Source organism: Pinus tabuliformis, chromosome 6, assembly GCF_031772625.1.
Source record: "Pinus tabuliformis cultivar Carrire ecotype Pingquan chromosome 6, CPIR1, whole genome shotgun sequence".
NCBI classification, from domain to species: Eukaryota; Viridiplantae; Streptophyta; class Pinopsida; order Pinales; family Pinaceae; genus Pinus; species Pinus tabuliformis.
In genome coordinates this window covers 1,617,012,806-1,617,033,366 of record NC_142292.1, presented here as the reverse complement: position 1 = coordinate 1,617,033,366, position 20,561 = coordinate 1,617,012,806, and the positions used below count along the sequence as shown (strand labels likewise).

The 20,561-nt window shown below is 36.0% G+C and overlaps 1 protein-coding gene across 1 annotated transcript in view; it reads left to right on the top strand.

Moving 5' to 3' along the window:
- Window positions 1-475: 475 nt before the first annotated feature.
- The window catches only part of LOC149265090 (protein LEAD-SENSITIVE 1-like), a 35,397-nt gene continuing 15,311 nt past the window's right edge, over window positions 476-20,561 (top strand). The window contains exon 1 of the mRNA XM_089391478.1: window positions 476-686. Coding sequence (XP_089247604.1) covers window positions 593-686 — 94 coding nt within the window. The 5' untranslated portion in view covers window positions 476-592. The remainder of the gene's footprint in view (window positions 687-20,561) is intronic.

The window sequence follows — 20,561 nt, the reverse complement described above, 5'->3', positions numbered from 1 at the left end:
TATGAGATAAAATTTGTATTGTGTGTAATCCCTCCCTGCTCTCTCTCTTCTATTTTTTCTAATAGTAAGTGGAAGATAGCAACCTTCACGTTAACCATTCAAACTCGACTTCATTAACAATCACCTAGTTTATTTGTCTTCGCTAAAGATTTTGATGTGGTGAGCTCTGTCGAGGAGACGAAGTTTCCAAACACTGTCAACCATCACATCTAAATTGTACGGAACGTACGAGTAATGATCTTGGTGCGGAGCAGAGCATATTATTTTCTCGAGGCCGCGCAGAAGTTTGACTAACGAAAGTGCTCGGCAAATTCCCAACACAAGTGTCCATTCGATCATCATGTATCCGCGGTTCGGAAATTTCTCTGTTTACCAAGACGCGTACTCCAAGAAAGGCAAGCAGGTGATTCGTCCTATCTACGCATGGCGTCGCTGTCCAATCATAGTACCTATATGAATCATTCTTAAACCTACAGTTTCCTACATTTTATTGCAAATCGGAAAACGCAGCGCATTCTATTTCGACAGCGGGAATCCGAGGCAGTCTCCTCTGCATTGCGCCATCCATTGTGATTCAGTTCAGTTAATCAGAATGGGCTTTCTCTTCAACAAGGTAGACAGAAGCGATCTCAGAGCTGGGGACCATGTTTGCTCATGGAGGGCAGGTTACACATATGCTCACCACGGTACAATTCCTCGCTTCAATATAACCTTTACATTCAATATAGTTACTGAGAAGGTATCAGATTTTTCTGCGTTGTAATGCATTTGTTCTGACTTGCTTATGTGACATTTGTATGGATATGTACGGTGTGATACCCAAATTGTTTTCAGAATTTTCCTAGTTTTAAATTTTTAATGGCAATGAGGTTTTCTATCATTTTCTTTAAGTTGGGTTTTATGAAGATCTCATGGGTATAATTGTGACCCGTTTGGATTTTTGGGTACGGGGAACCTAGGTTTCGGAAGAGGCAGCTGTTAAGTTCTTTTTTTCATTGAAATGTTTGGGTTATGGTTTGCTTCCCAGAATGATTCGAATTAGATCCGCACAATATGAAAGAGATCCGCTTGTTGGTGTGAAGGGTTATTATATGTAGTTCTGTAAATTTCAAGAATAATTTATCTGGGCTGTAAATTTCAATAAAAAAATAGAATAGAATAGGTATGGGTTATGTTGCCTTTTTATCTGGATTGTAAATTTCAAGAATAATTCAGAATAGAGAATAGAATGGATAGAGGTTATTTTTTTTTTCCATTTTTATCTGGATTGTAAATTTCAAGAATAAGATATTGAAAAATTCAAGAATAAGATAGATAGAAGTTAATTTTTTTCTAAATTCACTTTATCCGTTGAATTCCAAAATATGTCTTTTGGAAGCTAGTTAGGTTGGTATATGTCATTAATCATTATATTTTAAATATAAATATAAGAAAGGTTATTATAAAAAATAAAAGTTATTTATTTTAAAAAGAAATTATCTTTTTTTTCTTGGAGAATATAAAGAGAAAAGAAACTGTTTTTGTTTAGCTGATATTTTTTTCTCAGATAAAGAAATAAGTTAATGGCCCAAGATCCAGAAGCATCTAACAGGAGTGAAAGTCTGCATTTTTACATACTACCAGGGGTAATACTAGGTAGCCTAGTTTTCCTTGAATAAAACTGATAAATCAACTTGCATTTTCCCATAAAGGGTAATACTAGGTAGCATAGTTTTCCTTGAATAAAAGTGATAAATCAACCTGCATTTGCCAATAAAGAGTAATACTAGGTAGCTTAGTTTTCCTTGAATAAAAGTGATAAATCAGCCTGCATTTGCAGATGAGTAATACTAGGTAGCCTAGTTTTCCTTGAACAAAAGTGATAAATCAACCTGCATTTGCCAATAACAGCTAATAATGACTTTGACATCTGAATTATAATAATTTTTCCTAAATATCAGACTTGACATTCCAGCTATGTCTATGAAGAGGAATGCTACATGCTACCGATACTTCGTTGATGAGGTTAGAGATTAATCAGAAAACATATGGCCTATAGATAGGAGCATAACAAAACAGCCTGTCTGAATCCAATTCCTTTGGATTTTTAGGATAAATAATGTTTCCATGTACATTGATTATCCTCTGCCTGTTGTGTATTTTGCTGTGAACTTGCATTTGCGAACTATTAAAATTAACTGTTTACATTTTGGTGATTGTGCTTAATATTTAATTGCCACTATGAAGATTTCTATGAACGCTAGTTGTAAAGATAGCTATCTTTATAGTGTGAAAAATTTTCTTCATATTTCATTGTTTTAATGGTAAATGCATATTGCAACACATTACAAGTGTTTTTCTTCATTAATGCGCTCTTTCCTCCATTGTTGGATGACTTGGAAAATGAAAAATGAGTGGCTCCTATTTCAGAGTTATTGTAAATAAATTGGAAATTGCTAAATCAGTTCAGTTATCCTAAAACACGTGGATATATTTTTAACGTGGATATATTTTTATCTCCTGCAGGCTTAAGCTTAATTGCTTTTGCTGTTTGATGTTTTCCATCCTCTTGGTTGTACTGGTTCGCAATTTCGTCCCTCATTAAGCAAATCACACTCCTTATAAGCAGTATGACCTCCTCATGCATCGTACTGTCGCTGTTATAAGCAGTATGACCTCCTCATGCATCGTACTGTTGCTCTAGGTCAAAATTAGACACTACAGGTGTGTGTTTTTGAGACCAATCAAACCTTTGAATATAAGCCCCCGTGATCTTTGGTTGCATTTTATGTTTTCTCAACTATTTTGGTAAGGTAATGGAATGTCGGGTGCTTTAATAAAAGTTGTGTATATTAGTTATGTTAAGATTTATTAATGTCTCAAAATGATTAGAAAAGTATGTTAATAGGATTATAAGAATACATCCAATGTAAGTAAAGAGTGGAAGTATGCATCCAATGTAAGTAAAAAGTGGAAGTTTGGTGCAACTTTTATGGAATAGTATGTGGTATTTTTATTGATTTAGAAATATAATTTAATATAATTATTATAATTGTGGTAAGTTGATGTATTAATAGTTATTATTCAAATAATAGTTAATGTATAATTCTGGATATTAATATCTTACTTGACGTTAGAGTAAGAATATTATTTAATAACCCTTTAATAGTTAACACTGAGTTTTATATTTTTAAAACAAAACTTTTAAGTTAAAGGAATGTGTAATATATTTTTACATTAGGTGCAAAGATGAGGTTTGGCATCTTAAGGGTGTTTTTAATGACTATATAGCATAACATAAATAAGTGTTTTTTTTATTATTTTTATAAAAATCCATTAAATTTCTACAATGGAACCTCTAACTTATTTATATATTGTATTAGGTGTAAATATAAAGTTTGTTAGATAAAGGGTGGATTTAATGATTATTCAATATAATTAAATAGGATCAAATGTAGCATATAACATACATCTTTAATTAAGAAAGTTTTTTAAAATATTGTTCGACCATTGGCATTGTTTGGATGACTAGTGGCTACAAGTGTGTTGGGATTCATGTTAACTAGATTAGCATTGAGGTAGGTGGCAACAAACATTGGTATTGATGTCCACTAGCCTAGTCAACTAGATTAGCATTGAGGTTGGTGGAAGCAACCGTTGGCATTGATGTCCACTAATCTAGCTATGATGTCAACTGGGGCTAGCAATAATGTGCATGGTGTGCCAAGCTCAGGGGGGAATCCCATGGCTATTGTAATCTTTTGTAAAGAGTCATCATAATAGCAAGACCATTGAAGAAGTCATGATATGATGACTATGATTGTTGGGAGGCCCATGCTTTGAAAGCATTTGTTAATCAAAAGATCAGCTCAGATGCCCCTAGATGTGGCACAATTGAATTGTGCTTAGAAAGAGCCTTCCAACGGTATACTGAAGTCTACAAATGACTTCCTAGATGAAAAGCTATCGACAGTCAAATTTAGGACCTCCAAAGTCAAAGTTGCAGTGCCAAAGGTAGCTAAAGGACCCTTTAGTGGCATGCTAGTTTGGCATCTTTGCCAAATACAGTGGAGCACTTTAGCACAATGGCTAACAGAGGACCTCTTAGACGTCGTCTAACAACATTGTAGTGGGGAGTGTTTTGTTTGGCCAATGGTGGAGCCCACTCTACAACTAAGCCCAACGAATATGTCTTGAAAGTTTTTAAAGGGTCGTGAAGGTGAGTGTCGGGATGGAAGTGTCAGGCAGATGTGCACCTGACAACAACGGGGAACATTATGATTGGCCAACGGTGGAGCCTTCCCTACATGTAGGCCCGACGAGAGTGCCCCAGAAGTTTTATGCAAGGCAAAGAATGAAGAATTGGAATGATGCAAGATGAGTTTGAATACCGTGCAAGTTTAGAGGAAGATCAAGCACCATAGACATCGGAAGAGGTCATGATGGGTCAGCAAGTGAAAGAGTTAAGGGCAAAAGGAGTGTCGAGATGGAAATAGGCCCAAACTGCCGAACTAGAGATCAATGATAGAGGTTCACCTGACACCCCCCCTCAATACCACAAACATCTAACAAGGGGTGTCGAGATGAGTGGCAACCACAGGTATTGACCAACAGTGGTTTTCCAAGCATTGGGCAACATGGTAAGTGGAGAAGAGACTAGACTCTTAAGAAATTTCTATAAACATTTTGATCACAAAACCAGGGTTTGGGGACAAGTGGCAACAAATTACTGGTCAAAGGTGACATCAACATGAAGTCATTTTGTTGGTCAGAGCCTGAAAGCTTTTGTAGCAGCATACATAGGGAGTGTCAGGCTGACTAGGTGTTAAGATGACATGGGCGTTGTCAAAGATAGCTAAGCTTGGGAGCCATGATATTGGCCCATGGTGTTGTGGGAGGACCCCATCAGGACAACTCAACCTTGCAAGTTTTTTAATCAATGGTGCATGCATCGGTTGGACCCCATAAGACAAATAAGCCTGCTTAGGGGAGTCCAAAAGTTTACAAGGGAGGCACAAACGATAGTGTCAAGTTTAAGAGCTATAGGCTAAGCGCCATCACGAGGATACATGTAGCGGAAGACTAAGGGTGCGAATAAGTTTATAAAAGGAATTAATCCCTTGTGAGCTTGGGAAGAAGTTTAGCACCTAGAGGCCTAGCTAGAGGTCATAACACCTAGTCCTGTGATGGAAAAGAAGGCTAGGCACCAGCAAAGGAGCTTAAATCATTTTGGCAGAATTGAAAAAGTGTGTAATATAATTTAAAAAGGGGCCACAAAGGTTATGTTTTGCAGCGATGGAATTAAAATGGTTTTGGGCCTTTAATAAAGTGTTTGGGAACTTGGATGGATGGGTTGACAACTTTGGGAGAAGTCCTCCATTTCTAATAGGGTTTCCAAATATTGCATTGCACCATATTCATGCATTCGTGAAGTTTGGATGAGTCAGAAGCTCACTTGGGAAGTTCCCCCATATTTGTTTGTTACACCAAATTGGCCATTTTCCATGTATGGATATCGAAGCTTTAATGGGTCGACAACTCAACCTTTGGAAATTGGTGGCAGTGGTGCTTGTCAAGAAACATCGAGTCAAGGCAACAAGGACCATGATTGTGTAGAATAATCAACTGAGCCTATCTTGAATGGAAACAATCCACCACTAAGCTTCCTTACACAACAGGGAGAATTAAATTTAAAAGATTGTTGGGTGCAAAAGAATTGATTGACGACATAGAAGAACATTGTGTGCCCATTATGTGAGTTAACGAAGGTGAAATGACTGAGTAATATGAAAATATAGCAAGACAACAATTCATGATTCAGTTATGAGTTTGAATAGGTAATCATGTCTTATGAAATATGGGGAGCCATGTTGAAGTACGCTCTCGGATAGTGTGGATGGCAGCGTGATGGTTGACAAAGATAACATTGTTTCTTGTTTTGTAGTTGAACAAAACCAAGGATTGCAGTAGTGTGATTGGGGAAGGAAGCATTTTTGAGTGAGCTATGTGGAGAGCTTCATGGGTGACTGCTACTAAGAAGAGGACAAGTGTTCCTAGGATACAAAGAAAGGTCGAGAGTTCCTATGCTAAAGAGAGAGGCTGAGAGTGCTTGGGCTACAGAGATAGGTCGAGAGTGCCTATGCTGAAGAGAGAGGTTGAAAGTTTTTGAAGAAGAGGTCCAATTGTAGATAACATACTGTTGAGTATGCTACAAAAGTTTTGACGGCCAAAGAGTTAAATGTATGCTATTATTGAATGAGCAAAATGATTAGAGTGAGCATAGAGCAATGTGTTGTGTGGGTTGTGTAAGGTGAAGGCTATAGGGGAGAACAAAGAGCTGGAAATGAGCATAGTGGATGTCATTTACAGTGTATTTATTTTCATACTGAGTGCAGTTTGAATCCTACTTACAAGGATTTGGTGCTTCCATCTCAGTGAGTATCTGAAGAAAGATTGGGGGTTGGGGCCTCCTGCAATTTGGTGCTTGCATAAATCCAATGATTTTCAAGTTGATGCTTATAATAAATTCATGAAGTTGGTGCTTCTGGTAAGTTGATCAGGTTTCTACAAAAGAAGCAAGTTGGTGCTTCCTGCTAGCGGGAGCTAGCAAATAATCAAAGGGAGTTGGTGCCTCCTGTGAGTGGCGGCTCACAAAAAAATTGATGTAATAGAGTAGGAGCTTATTTTTACATCAAATAACAAACAAGATTTGGTGGTTTTTCTCCCATAACGGTTTTCACATTAAACCTTTGTGTCTCTTGTGTATGTTTCTCATGGTGTGTGTGTGTGTTCATGTGTTGATTTATGTTGCCACACATGATATGTTGTTGATTCCTTAAATTATGGTTTCCAAATTTGAATAGAAGTATAAATTAGCATAAAAGTTTAAATTAGCCTTAATACTAGTTCACAGCCCCTCTCAGTTTTAACATTGTTTCAAACAATTTGTATCATATCCTGGTTCCTTCAGGAAAAACTTAACTAGTTGAAGGTAGATCAAAAGGAAACAATGACTAATCAAGTTTGGCTATCACTAGAGCAAGTTCGATTTCGAAATGGATTAGATTATGAGATCTAAAGGATTAGAATGGGAGCCTATTTAATGGTCATCAATGAAAATGTTTGGTTGTCTAAAGAATATGGAGAGAAGAATAAGTTTAGTGCAAAAGCCAAGGAGATTATCATGAAAGGGTTATCAAAGTCAGATGTTCATAAAGTGAGGCAAAAATGGAAAAATGGGACAAGTCATATTGTCTATATGGAGGAGATAGCAATGTGGCTCAAGAGAAGGTTGAAGAACCTTGTTGCTCAAGTAGTGAACCAAAACATGCGAACGATGGTGCTGGAAATGATAAATAGAAGAGGACAAGGAAGAAGTCGAACAAACCATCCCAAAAAGAGATGCTAAGGATATTAGAGATCTTTCTGTTAATGCACAACCTACTAGTCATCACTCTCAAGTTGATGATGATGATGAATTAGAAGAAAGGTAATGTTGCTCAAAAGGTATTCCATTGCTCTATGATAAACTAAAATGATAGGCCATTTATTTTCTATATGTTCATGTCAAGGTTTTGAATATAGAAATGCATCTAGAAGTGATGTAGATAGACCAACCTTAGTAGCAATAGCAAATGAGGGATCCTCAAATGAAGAAGAGAGTATATCCCATGAAGAGGATAGGAGTAGCCATGGTAGTGATGAATATGTAATACTTCTCAGACCTGTGGAAGATTCCATGTACATAGAGAGGAATTTAGATCTTTGTGGTGGATCTGCTAGCACCTCTGATAACAAAGAAAAATATCTGAATGAAAGGATGTACTTTAGGAAGAATCTCATCTCTTGTCTAAAAGAGATCAATGAGCTATCCAAATTCCAACCCCAGGAAAAAGGAGAAACTCCAAGAATATGAGCTGGAGAATGAGAAGTTGAGAAAAAAAAATGTTGACCTAAATGCTCAACAAGGAGAGGTTAATATATTGAATGAAATGTTAGTGAATAAGTTGCTTGAAAAGGAAGCCTTATATGAGAGACTACAAGATGAAGTAGTCTCATTGAGACATGTCCTAAAAAGGAAAAATAAAGATGTGTCTCAATATTAGAAGCTTGAAAGGAGAAGGAAGGCCTTGGATAAGATGTTTGCTAAGTAGAGATCCCCTCTCATCAAGGCTAGTTTTGGCCACAAAGAAGAATCAAGCTCCAATAGAACAAAGGAAGTTGAAGGTCCCAACAATAATAAAGGAAAATAATTTTTGGAAACCAACAACAACAAGAGAAGTAAAGACAACAACATAATGTTAAGCAACAACATTGAGGAGAATAGAGGAAGGGAGCTACACAACAAAAAGGAAGAATGCAAGGTAGCTATCGAGACAACCATGGAAGACACATGAAGAACCAACTGAGGTTCTTTCCCCCTCAAGGAATAAGCACTCAAAGTAAAGGTGTATTTAGTCCTCAAAATCCCTTTTATGGCTATTGTTTTTCTTGCAACAATTTTGGGCATAGAGCCAAATATTGTAGAAGGTTTGTAAGAAAACAAAATGTGTTGGGGAGAAGTGACCCAAGAAGGCATAGGATGACTAGAAATAAGCATGGTGGCAACAATAGTGGGTTTGAAAAGAATGTTGTCACACACAAAAATCATTTTTCCCCATTCCTAAGCCATGTAGAATGCTACAATTGTGACAATATTGGGCACAAGATAGTGATTTCCAGATATGAGAAGAAGAAGGATGTTTCTCAGAATATACATGAAAATGGAGCAGCTCAGTCCTTGATAACCAAAATTGAGGATGGATCAAATGATCACTAGTACATCTTCAATGTTATGTGTAAAAAGATCAAGTTGAAAAAGGAGAAATAAATCAAAAGAAAAACAAGAAGAAAGATCCTCTTAGCCTCATAATAGACCCCTATATAAGGAAGAAAGGTAGCAATAAGATATGGAAAAAGAAAGAGGAAAGAAGGGAGGAGTACCCTTCCAATCAACACAACCTAGATGAAAACCAATGCAAGTTGAAAAAGAAACTAAAAGATAATGCTCTTGTTAGGACTTGACCATTGAAGCATTGGAAGGAGGAGAAAAATCTACTCAAGGGGAGTAGATCCTCTATTTCTCTTGATTAAAAGAAGAGAATGGTCTTAAGTGAGGCCAAATAATTCAAATGTAGGCATAGTAAATCTTATACAGAGTGATGCATCTGAGAATTGGAGGTATGACCAAGTCCACTTGTTGATTATAGTAATGAATTTGTTTATCTCAAACATAACAAAATTGCAAGAGAAGGGGAATGTAGTTTGTTTGGTTTTATGGGGAGTTCACAACACTTTAAGTTTTGAGAAAAAGATGAGTTACAACAAGAGTGTGGAATGAAAAGAGGCCCATAGTTAATTCAAGTCCACAGAATTAGTCCCCATGCAGAAGCAAGGAAGTATATGCAAGAGATCAAAGAGCACTGACTTAGGGGAAGCTAATTTAGTAAGTAGTAGAAGGAAAACATTTTCAACCTCAGGAAGAAATATTGCATAGGAAATTAAAGGTTTTCATCTTGGGTGAAATACCCTTACTTAAGCAACAATCCATATGTGTAGCAATATGTTCTCAAGGGGAGCAGTAGTGACTATTATGATGCTCAGGAGAAGTGAGCACAATCTCTGAGGCAACAAAAACAAAAACAATGAAAAACAAGCTCAATGCATCACTGATGGCTGGTATTTTCATTCAACAACAATACCATGAGAAATTTCAATTGGTATAAGTTTCTTTTAATTGATAAAAAATATATATTTGTAGAAAGAGTACTCAACCAATAGCCATAAGGTAATGAGAATTGGATGGGTATTTAAAGAAGAGCCAATATATGTTCAGGGGGAGCATATCACATATGTCCAGTTTATAAAGCAGGATTAGCTACAGGAAAGGCATAATGGATTTTTTTTCTAGCGTTTAGCTTTGCAATTTCCTATACCCATGATGAGTGTAGCTGATATTGGATGGAAGAATTGACAAGGCTCATTAGAGATATCATCCCTGGAGAAGAGAAGTTAGCAAAGCAGAATTCACATTAGCAACTTGACCTTCAGTCAATGATTGTAAGGGGGTGAAGAAGAAACTTGTAGCTCTCTGCCATTGATGTTAAAGGGGGAGAGTAAGTTGTAATGGGTCATGCAGAGGAGAGAAAGCCAGTAAGTTGTGATGGCCCATGTCGAGGAGAGAAAGCGATTAGTGGCTCATGCAAGGAGAAGTGTGGAAGAAACATGAGGATTTGCCATCAATGTGGAGAAGTGTTAAGGTGTTGCCATAAATGCCACGGGAAGATTATTGGATATTTGGCATTTTCTAGATTTCTAGTGGCTGCAAGGGTGTTGGTATTGATGTCAACCAAATTAGCATTGAGGTAGGTGACAATAGGCATTGGCATTAATGTCCACTAGTCTAGTCAACCTAATTAACATTGAGCTTGGTTGCAGCAGACGTTGACATTGATGTCCACTAGCTTAGCTGTGATGGAATCTGGGACTAGCATTTAAGTGCATGATGTGTCGAGCTTAGGGGATGTCCCATGGTTGTTGTAGTCTCTTGAAGAGAATCATCACAATAGTATACTTATTGGAGAAGCCCTTATATGATGACTATGATGGTTGGGAGGTCCATGCTTGGATGGAATTTCTAAATCAAGACATCATCTCAGATGTCCTCGGTTGTGGCACAATTGGATTATGCTCAGAAAGAGCTTTATAATGGTATATTGAAGTCTGCAAATGGCATCCTAGAGTGAAATTTATCGACAGTTAAAGTCATGATCTCCAAAGTCAAAGTTACAGTGACAAAAGTAGCTAAGGGACCATTTAACGACATGTTAATTTAGCGGATTTTCCAAATATGATGCAACTCTTTAGCATAGCAACTAACCAAGCACTGGGCGAACATGATCTAACAGTGCTATAGTGAGGAGTGTTTTGTTTGGCTGATAGTGCAGCCTGATCTACATCTAAGCCCGACAGATAGGTCCCATAATTTTTTAGGTGAGCATCGGGATGGAAGTGTTAAGTGGACATGGACCTAGTAGTAGTGGGGAACATTTTGATTGGACAACAGTGGAGCCCTCCCTACATGTAGGCTTGATAGGAGTGCCCGAGAAGTTTTATGTAGGGCAAAGGACAAAGAACCAAGACAACACAAGAATATTTTAAATACCATGCAAGTTCGAAGGGAAATCAGGTACCATGCACATCAGAGGAGGTCCCAATGGGTCAACAAGTAGAAGAGTTAATGGGAAGATGAGTGTCGAGATGGTAGTATTCTCATACCATCGATATGGAGATCAATGGTGGAGGTTCATCCTGAAACCCCCTCTCAATACCACAAACATCTAGCAAGGGGTTTTGAGATGGGTGGCAATTGACGGTATTGACCAACGATGCTTTTCTAAGCACCGAGAAACGTGGCAAGCAGAGAAGAGGTCAAACCCTTAATAAATTTTTATAAATGTTTTTCTCACAAAACCAAGGTCTAGGGACCCTTTCTTTTTCGTCTCTTATAGCAAGATAGGTGGCAGTGCATTATTGGTTAGAGGTGATGACAACATGACACCATCCTGTTGGTTAGAGCCAAGAAGGTTTTGTAGCAACACATAGAAGGATTGTCGGGCTTACTAGGTGTCAGGATGATCTAGGCAGTGTCAGAGATAACTCAGCTTGGGAGCAATGTTATTGGACCATGGTTTCGCAAGAGGACCCCACCGAGACAGCTTATCCCTGCAGGTTTTTTATTGGTTGGTGCATTCGTCGTTTGGACCCCACAAGACAATTAAGCCTTCCTAGAGGAGCCCGAATGTTTACAAGGGAGGCACAAGCGATAGTGCTAGTTTGAGAGCTACGAGTTAAGCGTTAGTGTCAAGCTACATGTAAAGGAATGCCAAGGGCGAAGAGAAGCTTATAAAAGGAATTAAGACCTCATAGGCTAGGGAAGAAGTTTAGCACCTACAGGCTTAGATGGAGGTCACAACACCTATTCCTATGATGGAAAAATAGGCTAGGCATCAACAAATAAGGAGCTAAAATAATTTTGGCAGAATTGAAAAAGTGTGTAATTTAATTTCAAAAGGGGAAGTAGAGGTAATATGTTTTGCAGTGATGGAATTAAAAAGGATTTGGGCCTTTAATAAAGTTCTTGGACACTTGGATGGATGGGTTGAAAGCTTTGGGAGAAGTCCTCGATTTTTGGCAGGGGTCCAAATGTGGCATTGTGTCATATTCACGCATCTGTGGAGTTTGAACAAGATGGTATCTCAATTGGTAGGTTTCCCCATATTTGGTTTTTACACCAAACTGGTCATTCACTATGTATGGATATTCAAGCTTAAACGGGTCAGAATATAGACCTTTGGAAACTAGTCGTAGTGGAAATTGTTAAGAAACACTAAGTCAAGGTAGAAAGGACCATGATTGTGTAGAATAATCAATGTTGCTTGTCTTGAAAGGAAAAAAGCCACCTATGAGCTTCTTTGCATGCCATGGAGAATTAAATTGAAAATATTGTTGGGTGCATAAGAATTGATTGTCGGCATGGAAGAACATTTTTTGCCCATTTTGTGAGTTAATGAAGATGTATTAGTTGTGTAATAGGACAATACAACACGATAAAATTCCATGCTTCAGTTATAAGTTTTAATAGGCAATCCTATATTATGAAGTACAAGAAGCCATGCTGGAGTACTCTTATGGGTAGTGTGGATGGCAAAGTGATGGTTGAGAAAGATAACATTATTCTTGTGTTACAGTGGAATAAAACCAAGGATTACAATAATGAGATTGGGGAAAGGAAACATTATTGAGTGAGCTATGTGAAGAGCTCTATGGGTGAGCGCTGCTGAGAAGAGGTCAAGTGTGCCTGCGTTATAGAGAGAGGTCAAGAGTGCCTATGCTGAAGAGAGAGGCCGAGAGTGCCTAGGTTGTAGAGAGAGGTTGAGAGTACCTATGCTGAAGAGAGAGGCTAAGAGTGCATGAGGACGAGGTCCAACAGCAGAGAAAAAAGTGTTGAGAATGCTACAAAATTGTTTACAGTCAAAGAGCTAAATGTATGTTGTGGTTGAATAAACAGAATGAGCATTGAGAAGAGACGAAAGTGTTTTGTGGGTTGTGTAATGTGAACACTACAGGGGAGAACAAACAGTTGAAAATAGGCAGTGGATACCATTTACAATGTATTTATTTCCATATTGAGTGTGGGTTGGAGCCTACATACTGGGAGTTGGTGCTTCCATATCAGTGGGTATCTGATAAAAGCTTGGGGGTTGGACCCTTTTGCAAGTTGGTGCTTGCGAAAAATCCATGAAGTTGATGCTTCAGTTGGTGCTTCTGGTAAGTTGGTCAGGTGTCTACAAAAAAAGGAGTTAGTGCTTCCTGCTAGTGGGTGTTAGTAAACAATCAAAGGGAGTTTGTGTTTCCTATGAGTGGTGGCTCACAAACAATTTAATGTACTAGAGTAAGAGCTTATTTTTACATCAAATAACAAAAAAGAATTGGTGGTTTTTCTCCCATAAGGGTTTCCACGTTAAACCTTTGTGTCTCATGTTTATATTTCTCATGGTGTTTGTGTTTATTTGTTGATTTATGTTGATTCACATGATATGTTGTTGATTTCTCATGATGGTTGGCATGTTTGAATAGAAGTATAAATTAGAACAAAAAATTAAGTTAGCCTTAATACTAATTCACCCGGCCCCTCCCCTCCCCCCCGCAACTCAATATTAACATTGTTTCAAACATATATTGATAATCAACATAAATGAGATAAAAAGTTAAAATATGTTGGCTTCCCCTACCTTTTAATTGAAAGCAACGTTGACTTTTATTTGAAGTAAATTATTTGAAATATGTTTAGAAGTATATTGTAATTCAATCATTCATAACTTTAAACATGCCATATAGGGTGTATGTACTACAAAAGGTGATAATTTAACGAGTGGTTGGTCTTACTTCATATAAGCTTGGATCCTTTATCCTTTCAATGTTCAAAGTGGTTGCATTATTCCATTTCATGTAACAATAATGCCTAATACAATGTCACCTAGTTTTTTCAATGATGCCTTTGTGTAAGACCTGGATTTTTCAGCATGTATAAGCATCACTAAAACTTTAATAAGGAATTAAAATGAAAAAATGATCTAGAGTGGTACTAGGATTAGTGAGATATCAATAAGTCTTAGTGGTGAACGACTTTTTCATGCACATTAAACTATATAAAGTGGAAAGTAGTTAATCACAACTTGTAGGAGCTAAAGGAAGATAACAAGCACATCTAAGAAAAGCATTAGGCATAGCAACTAAAAAAGAGATCAAGGATATCTAGTATGAAAGATGCCTTGAAAACTTGGTTGACTTGAGTAAAGAGACTAGTAAGAAGTCCGTTAGATACCCTCTCATTACATAGTCACATTAGCACTAGTGAAGTCTTTTTCTAATTGAATTTTTTTTAATCTTCTTGGAAACTGTAACTATGTTACTTTTAGTTGTATTTAAGGTCAATCAATCCTTTTGTGAATTTAATCTCTTCTAATCTTTGGTTGTAGTACCATTGCATTGATCTTTGGTTGTAGCACTCTTGCAGAGCCTTTTTGAAGTTTTCTATGGGTACTAACCATAGCCGCCTTTTAGTTTCCAATTTTCTTGCCTTTTCCTAACTCTCAACAATAGCACAACACCCAACAATATGCCACTTCCTTTTTTCACCTAATTACCCAAACTTGTTGCAATTTTAAAGTTTTTTATGGGTGCTAACCATAGACACCTTTTAGTTTCCAATTTTCTTCCCTTCTCCTAACTCTCAACAATAGCACAACACCCAAAAATATGCCACTTCCTTTTTTCACCTAAATACCCAAACTCATTGCAATTTTAAGTAGCACTCTCGAAAAATAAATAGCATGTGAAGGGACTCAAATATCACCATCTCAATGTATCTCCATTCTAAATAATTGATGAAGTATTGTTGTACCTTTAGAAGCAACGTTTTTAGGGGCAATCCTCACTAGTTCCTCACTAGTTCCATTCACTTCAATACAATCTCTACATATTTTTGCAAAAGTTATGAAAAAGTGTTGATAAGCTCGAGTTTTCTTCACAACTTTGTATTAATTTAGTAGTTAATGTATCCTAGCAAAAGATTTATGAACCCTCTTAATGTGAAGTAAGAGTTCCCTATCTTCTAGCTGGTGGGAAATGTGCCTAATTTTCATTCTTTGCTTCTACATGATATATTGTTGGCCATCAACAATGTCATGGCATCATTACCACTTACCTAGTTGGCTAGGAGGATGAACTTCCAACTTAGGAAAAGTGGTTTGTGAAAGATGAATTCCTTATTTGTGTTTCCATTTGGATTCACAAGGATAATGAACATTTAAACATAGACAAATTGATATAAAATTTAGAAGAGAATTTTTTTTTATAAGGACAATGAACATTTGCATAAAGAATAAATGGCAAAATAATTAAAAAAATAAATTAAAATATATTAATTAGATTTATATAAATTTATTTATAAAAATAAATATTAATTAATGTTTATATATATATATATATATATATATATTGGTGAATTCATTTTTATAGGTTATATTTTTGGGCTAAATAAAATACTGAAATTTCAAAATTTTATTCTTTTATCAAATTAAAGCCTTCAAAATTCATATAAACTTATATATATGAACTTCATCCTTTCAATTTTGTATTTACATTCCTTAATACAATTTCTCTTTAATACAATTTCTCTTACACTACTTCCTGCCATTTATTTTTCATGCTAAAATTCAACGTTTTGTATCAAAGATATTAAATTTTTTGGATGAACAATTTTTATACATGGCAAAACATACATCATTTCACACAATATGAGCATTTTTGGGATGTGGATCCATGGTGTGAAAAGGGGATTAAGAAATTCAAGAAGAGTTTTCCACATTTGTCGTTTTATTTACTGTCCACAAAAAGTTGCTTTCTTTGAGACATGGCCATCCATTATAACTCATGAAGTCATTTTTTCTTGGTTGTATGCTTTTGGGGTTTCAAATAACAATTCATGAGCGGGCCCGTTAATGTCTATCTCATATTTCATATCCACCTGAACTCATTTCTTGTTCAATTTCATATCCACATGCAATAGTTTTTTGTCAGGTAAATTAGCCTAAAACGAGGAAAATTAATTAGTCTACTAGCAACCAACATGCCACAAAAATTTAAGTGGAGGATAGTGGCCTGCACCTATTCAAACTGGACTTCACAACAAACAGCTTTAAACATTTTACAGTAAAAATGTAAGCGGGAGGATAACATTCATCCCCTTAACTATTCAAACTATATTTCATCATTAAGGAAAATCATCTGTTAAATTGGCTTCCTAAACAATTATCATTATGGTTGATTTCCGTTGAAGAAAGATTTTGATACTCTCATCGAATTTTCCATTCACATACGATGCACTTTGATTTTTAATTAGCGATTATGCGTACAGGGATTCTGATTTTGGAAGAGACAACAAGGTTGCATTTCTTTCCTGTTAAGGTTTTTTTTTCTTTAGAATGTTTGGGTTATGGTTTGCTTCTCGTAATCTTTATGTTTGCTTTCTACATGAATCTTACTTCCACTGGAAATCTATTTGCCATTTCTGTTTAGGTGTCCGACTGACTTTATCATCTTCTGAGCTTTCAACTTTGATGCAGATTCGCTATATTTAAAAAAGTTATAGATAGCAGTAAATTGCATGTTAAAATATTTGCAGTTGCTAAAAAACTGTGAATTTGATATTAAAGTATGGTACAAAATGATAAGTTTGCAGTTATGAAAATTGATAAATTTCATATTAATTAAACTATCACATGAAGTAATAAATTCTATTTATAAAAATGGTAACAAAGCTAGTTTAGCAACTAATCTTAACTATTTATTTTTGACCTCTTTCTATATACGGTGAGAAATTTGGAATGGTACGTTTATATGTTGGAACGACTTCCTAAATATATTTGTTGGAAAGGTATAGGAGACAAAACACAAATTCACACACAAAACACACGAACTGCAGCGCTTCTATTGATCACACAAAACTTAACAAAACTTAATTCTTACAATGAACCTGGTGAAGGGTATTTAAACTTTTTCAACTAGCGACTTGCCTAAAATATCTTAACATGCACACACACTTAACTCATTGAACTCACACTTTAAATATGGATTGCACTTAACTCTTTATCCATCACTCAACTTGACTCAACACTGAGTTCACTGACTCTCTAATTTTAGTCAACTCCTCATGCAGGAGTAATTACAATTTCTAACACTCCCCCTTAATTATGACTATATGACTCAAAATTACTTAACTATGCCATATATTTGTTGGAAAGGTATAGGAGACAAAACACAAATTCACACACAAAACAAACGAGTTGCAGCTCTTCTATTGATCACACAAAACTTAATTCTTACAATGAACCCGGTGAAGGGTATTTAAAATTTAAAATTTTTCGACTAGCGACTCACCTAAAATATCTTAACATGCACACACACTTAACTCAGTGAACTCACACTTTAAATATGGATTGCACTTAACTCATTATCAATCACTCAACTTGACTCAACACTAAGTTAACTGACTCTCTAATTTTAGTCAACTCCTCAACTCCTCATGCGGGAGTAATTACAATCTCTAACACTCCCCCTTAATTATGACTATATGACTCAACATTACCTAACTATGCCTGATAGGCTTACAATAGAAATTGATTCAATTATCACTGTAATATCTCTGTTGGTCTATGTCTCAGCTAAGCTTATAATGGGTCAAGAGATTCACAATTTTGCATTTTCCTTTTATCTTCTTTTGAATTTTAAATCCTCGAAATTGCTTCATTCTCTGTTGCGGGTGTTCGTTGTAGGCTCCATATTTCTTAACCTGTTGTTGCTATAAGTTTTCTTTCCCTTTTCTTAAATTTTTGTTAAAACACAATCTCAACTGTTCTACTACACCTTCCTCTTCAAATATTCATTCAACCATGGACTGCTGCCACAACATTGCATATTCAAACTGTCTTCTTTGAAATATGGACTACACTTAACTCTTTATCCATCACTCAACTTGACTCAACATTGAGTTAACTGACTCTCTAATTTTAGTCAACTCCTCATGCGGGAGTAATTACAATTTCTAACACTCCCCCTTAATTATTACTATATGACTCAACATTACTTAACTATGCCTGATAGGCTTACAATAGAAATTGATTCAATTATCACTGTAATATGTCTGTTGGTCTATGTCTCAGCTAAGCTTATAATGGGTCAAGACTTTCACAATTTTTCATTTTCCTTTTATCTTCTTTTGAATTTTAAATCCTCAAAATTGCTTCATTCTCTATTGCGGGTGTTCGTTGTAGGCTCCATATTTGTTTACCTGTTGTTGTTGTAAGTTTTCTTTCACTTTTCTTGAATTTTTGCCGAAACACAATCTCATATTGTCTACTACACCTTCCTCTTCAAATATTCATTCAACCATGGACTGTTGCCACAACATTGCATCTTCAAACTGTCTTCTTTGCTATGCTTTTTGCACTTTATATTCATGACTCTCTTTCTTCCATATTTCTTGATAACATAATCTTATCTCTTCTTGACGCGATTGTTGAAAAATGGTTTCAATGCATTCATATTTATCTTTCATATCATTCTTTTCACTTTCATCATCAGGTACTGTTTCCTTTTTCATGTAATCTACACACTCAAGATCAATATTCACCATTTCATTCAATTCTTTTATTCCATCTATTGCTTTAAGACTCGCATCAATTTGTTCTATTGGTTTCTGAATCCATTCTTCAATGAGCTTCAAATCTACATCAAATTTATTAACAACTTTGTTTTCAACCTTTTCATCCATGCTATTCTGAATACGTGTATATTAAAAAACAATGTTAAAAACATCTTTATCAAGCTCTTCAGTGAGAGCTTCCTTCTCTCCCTTCTTTTCAACTGCGTGGAGGTTGTCTTCCATTGTTATGTTGTAACTGGATATTCTCATCAAAAAATCTTCAATCACTTTATCCTCTTCTTGATTGTTAGTTGTTGCTAGATCACACACTGCTTCATGAGTAGTTCCAACTTCTTCATATAGTGTTGCTACAATTGCAGCTTCAACCTTCAATCCTTCATCAAACATGGCGCTTGCTATATTTCCATAATCAATCAATATTTCAAAAAATAAACCACACATATCATCAACATAATGTTCGTCCACACTATGGTGGGATATCCAAGCATGCATGTGCTCATTTTCAATTTCATTGATAATCTGAACTTCACCAAATCCATCAACTATGGTTGTTTGCACCAATTCATATCTCACTTTTCATTCATCATCCACATGTGTTTCATCACAGTGGGATTCACCATCATCTGCATCATCTACATTACAATGGATTCCTTCAGCATTTATATGCTCTTTCTCTTCTTCACATATAGAGGCTCCTGCTTCTCTCTCTGCAATCTTTGTTGCATTTTCTTCATCCATATGCATGCGTGCATAATGGGTTTCAATTTTATGGTCTTCAAAACTATCATCCACTTTTGAGTGCAATTCTTCAAGCTCTGTTTTCCTCTCAGAGTCTTGCTCATCTATTATCAGATTTGTGGCTCACTTCTTTGCTTGTGACATAACTTCTTCTTGCATGTCACTCCCCTTTGCACCAAATTCTTCTTCGTCTTTTGCTAGACTTCTCAGTTCCTCGGCTGAGGCCTGAACCTTTCTAAGTACAACAATAATATCTGCCTCTTCTTTTCGATTCCTTTTCTTATAGTTGCTCTGCTGATTGCATGAGGTTGTCTTCCATATCGCCCCCGAAAAAGAATATAATTTTCAATATTCGTCCCCGTAAGGAATAATCTTCAACCAAAAACTTGTCATGCTTGACAAAAAGCCAAATAATTTTGTAGACTCGCAGAGTTTTGCAAAGCCCTAAACTCTCTTCTCAATAAAACCCTTTTCTCTTTAAAAAAAAAACACTTTAGAAATTTGCTTTTCAAAACCAACTTTCCCTTTTTCTTTAATGAGGAAAAACAACTTTATAATAGTATCGAAAAATATATTTTTGAAAACATATTTATAAACTTTTTCAAACCATACACTTTATTTAATATATAGAAACAACTTTTTTTTTTAAATAGAGCCCTTTTATAACTCTTTACCAACCTTTATAAGCTCCCAATCACTTTTCAATATATCAAAAACAAACTCTTTATTTTTAACAAAACAAATATCCCCTCGTATAACCTAACCAGATCTGTAAGGAAATAAAGTATGTAATATTAATATAAGGGGGGCTATCTCTATCTCTCTCATAATCCCTAAATTCAAGCATCCCAACGAATCAACGAACCAACATCTTAGCAAGAAAGAAAGGGCTAATTTTTTCCTCCCTAAAGTTTTTTCCATCTCTCTAACCTACTGAAGGAGATAAAGGGGCTAGAACTAGATAACATAGGTAATATCTCCATCTATCCATCCGTCCTTCTGATCCTGCCTTTTGTCC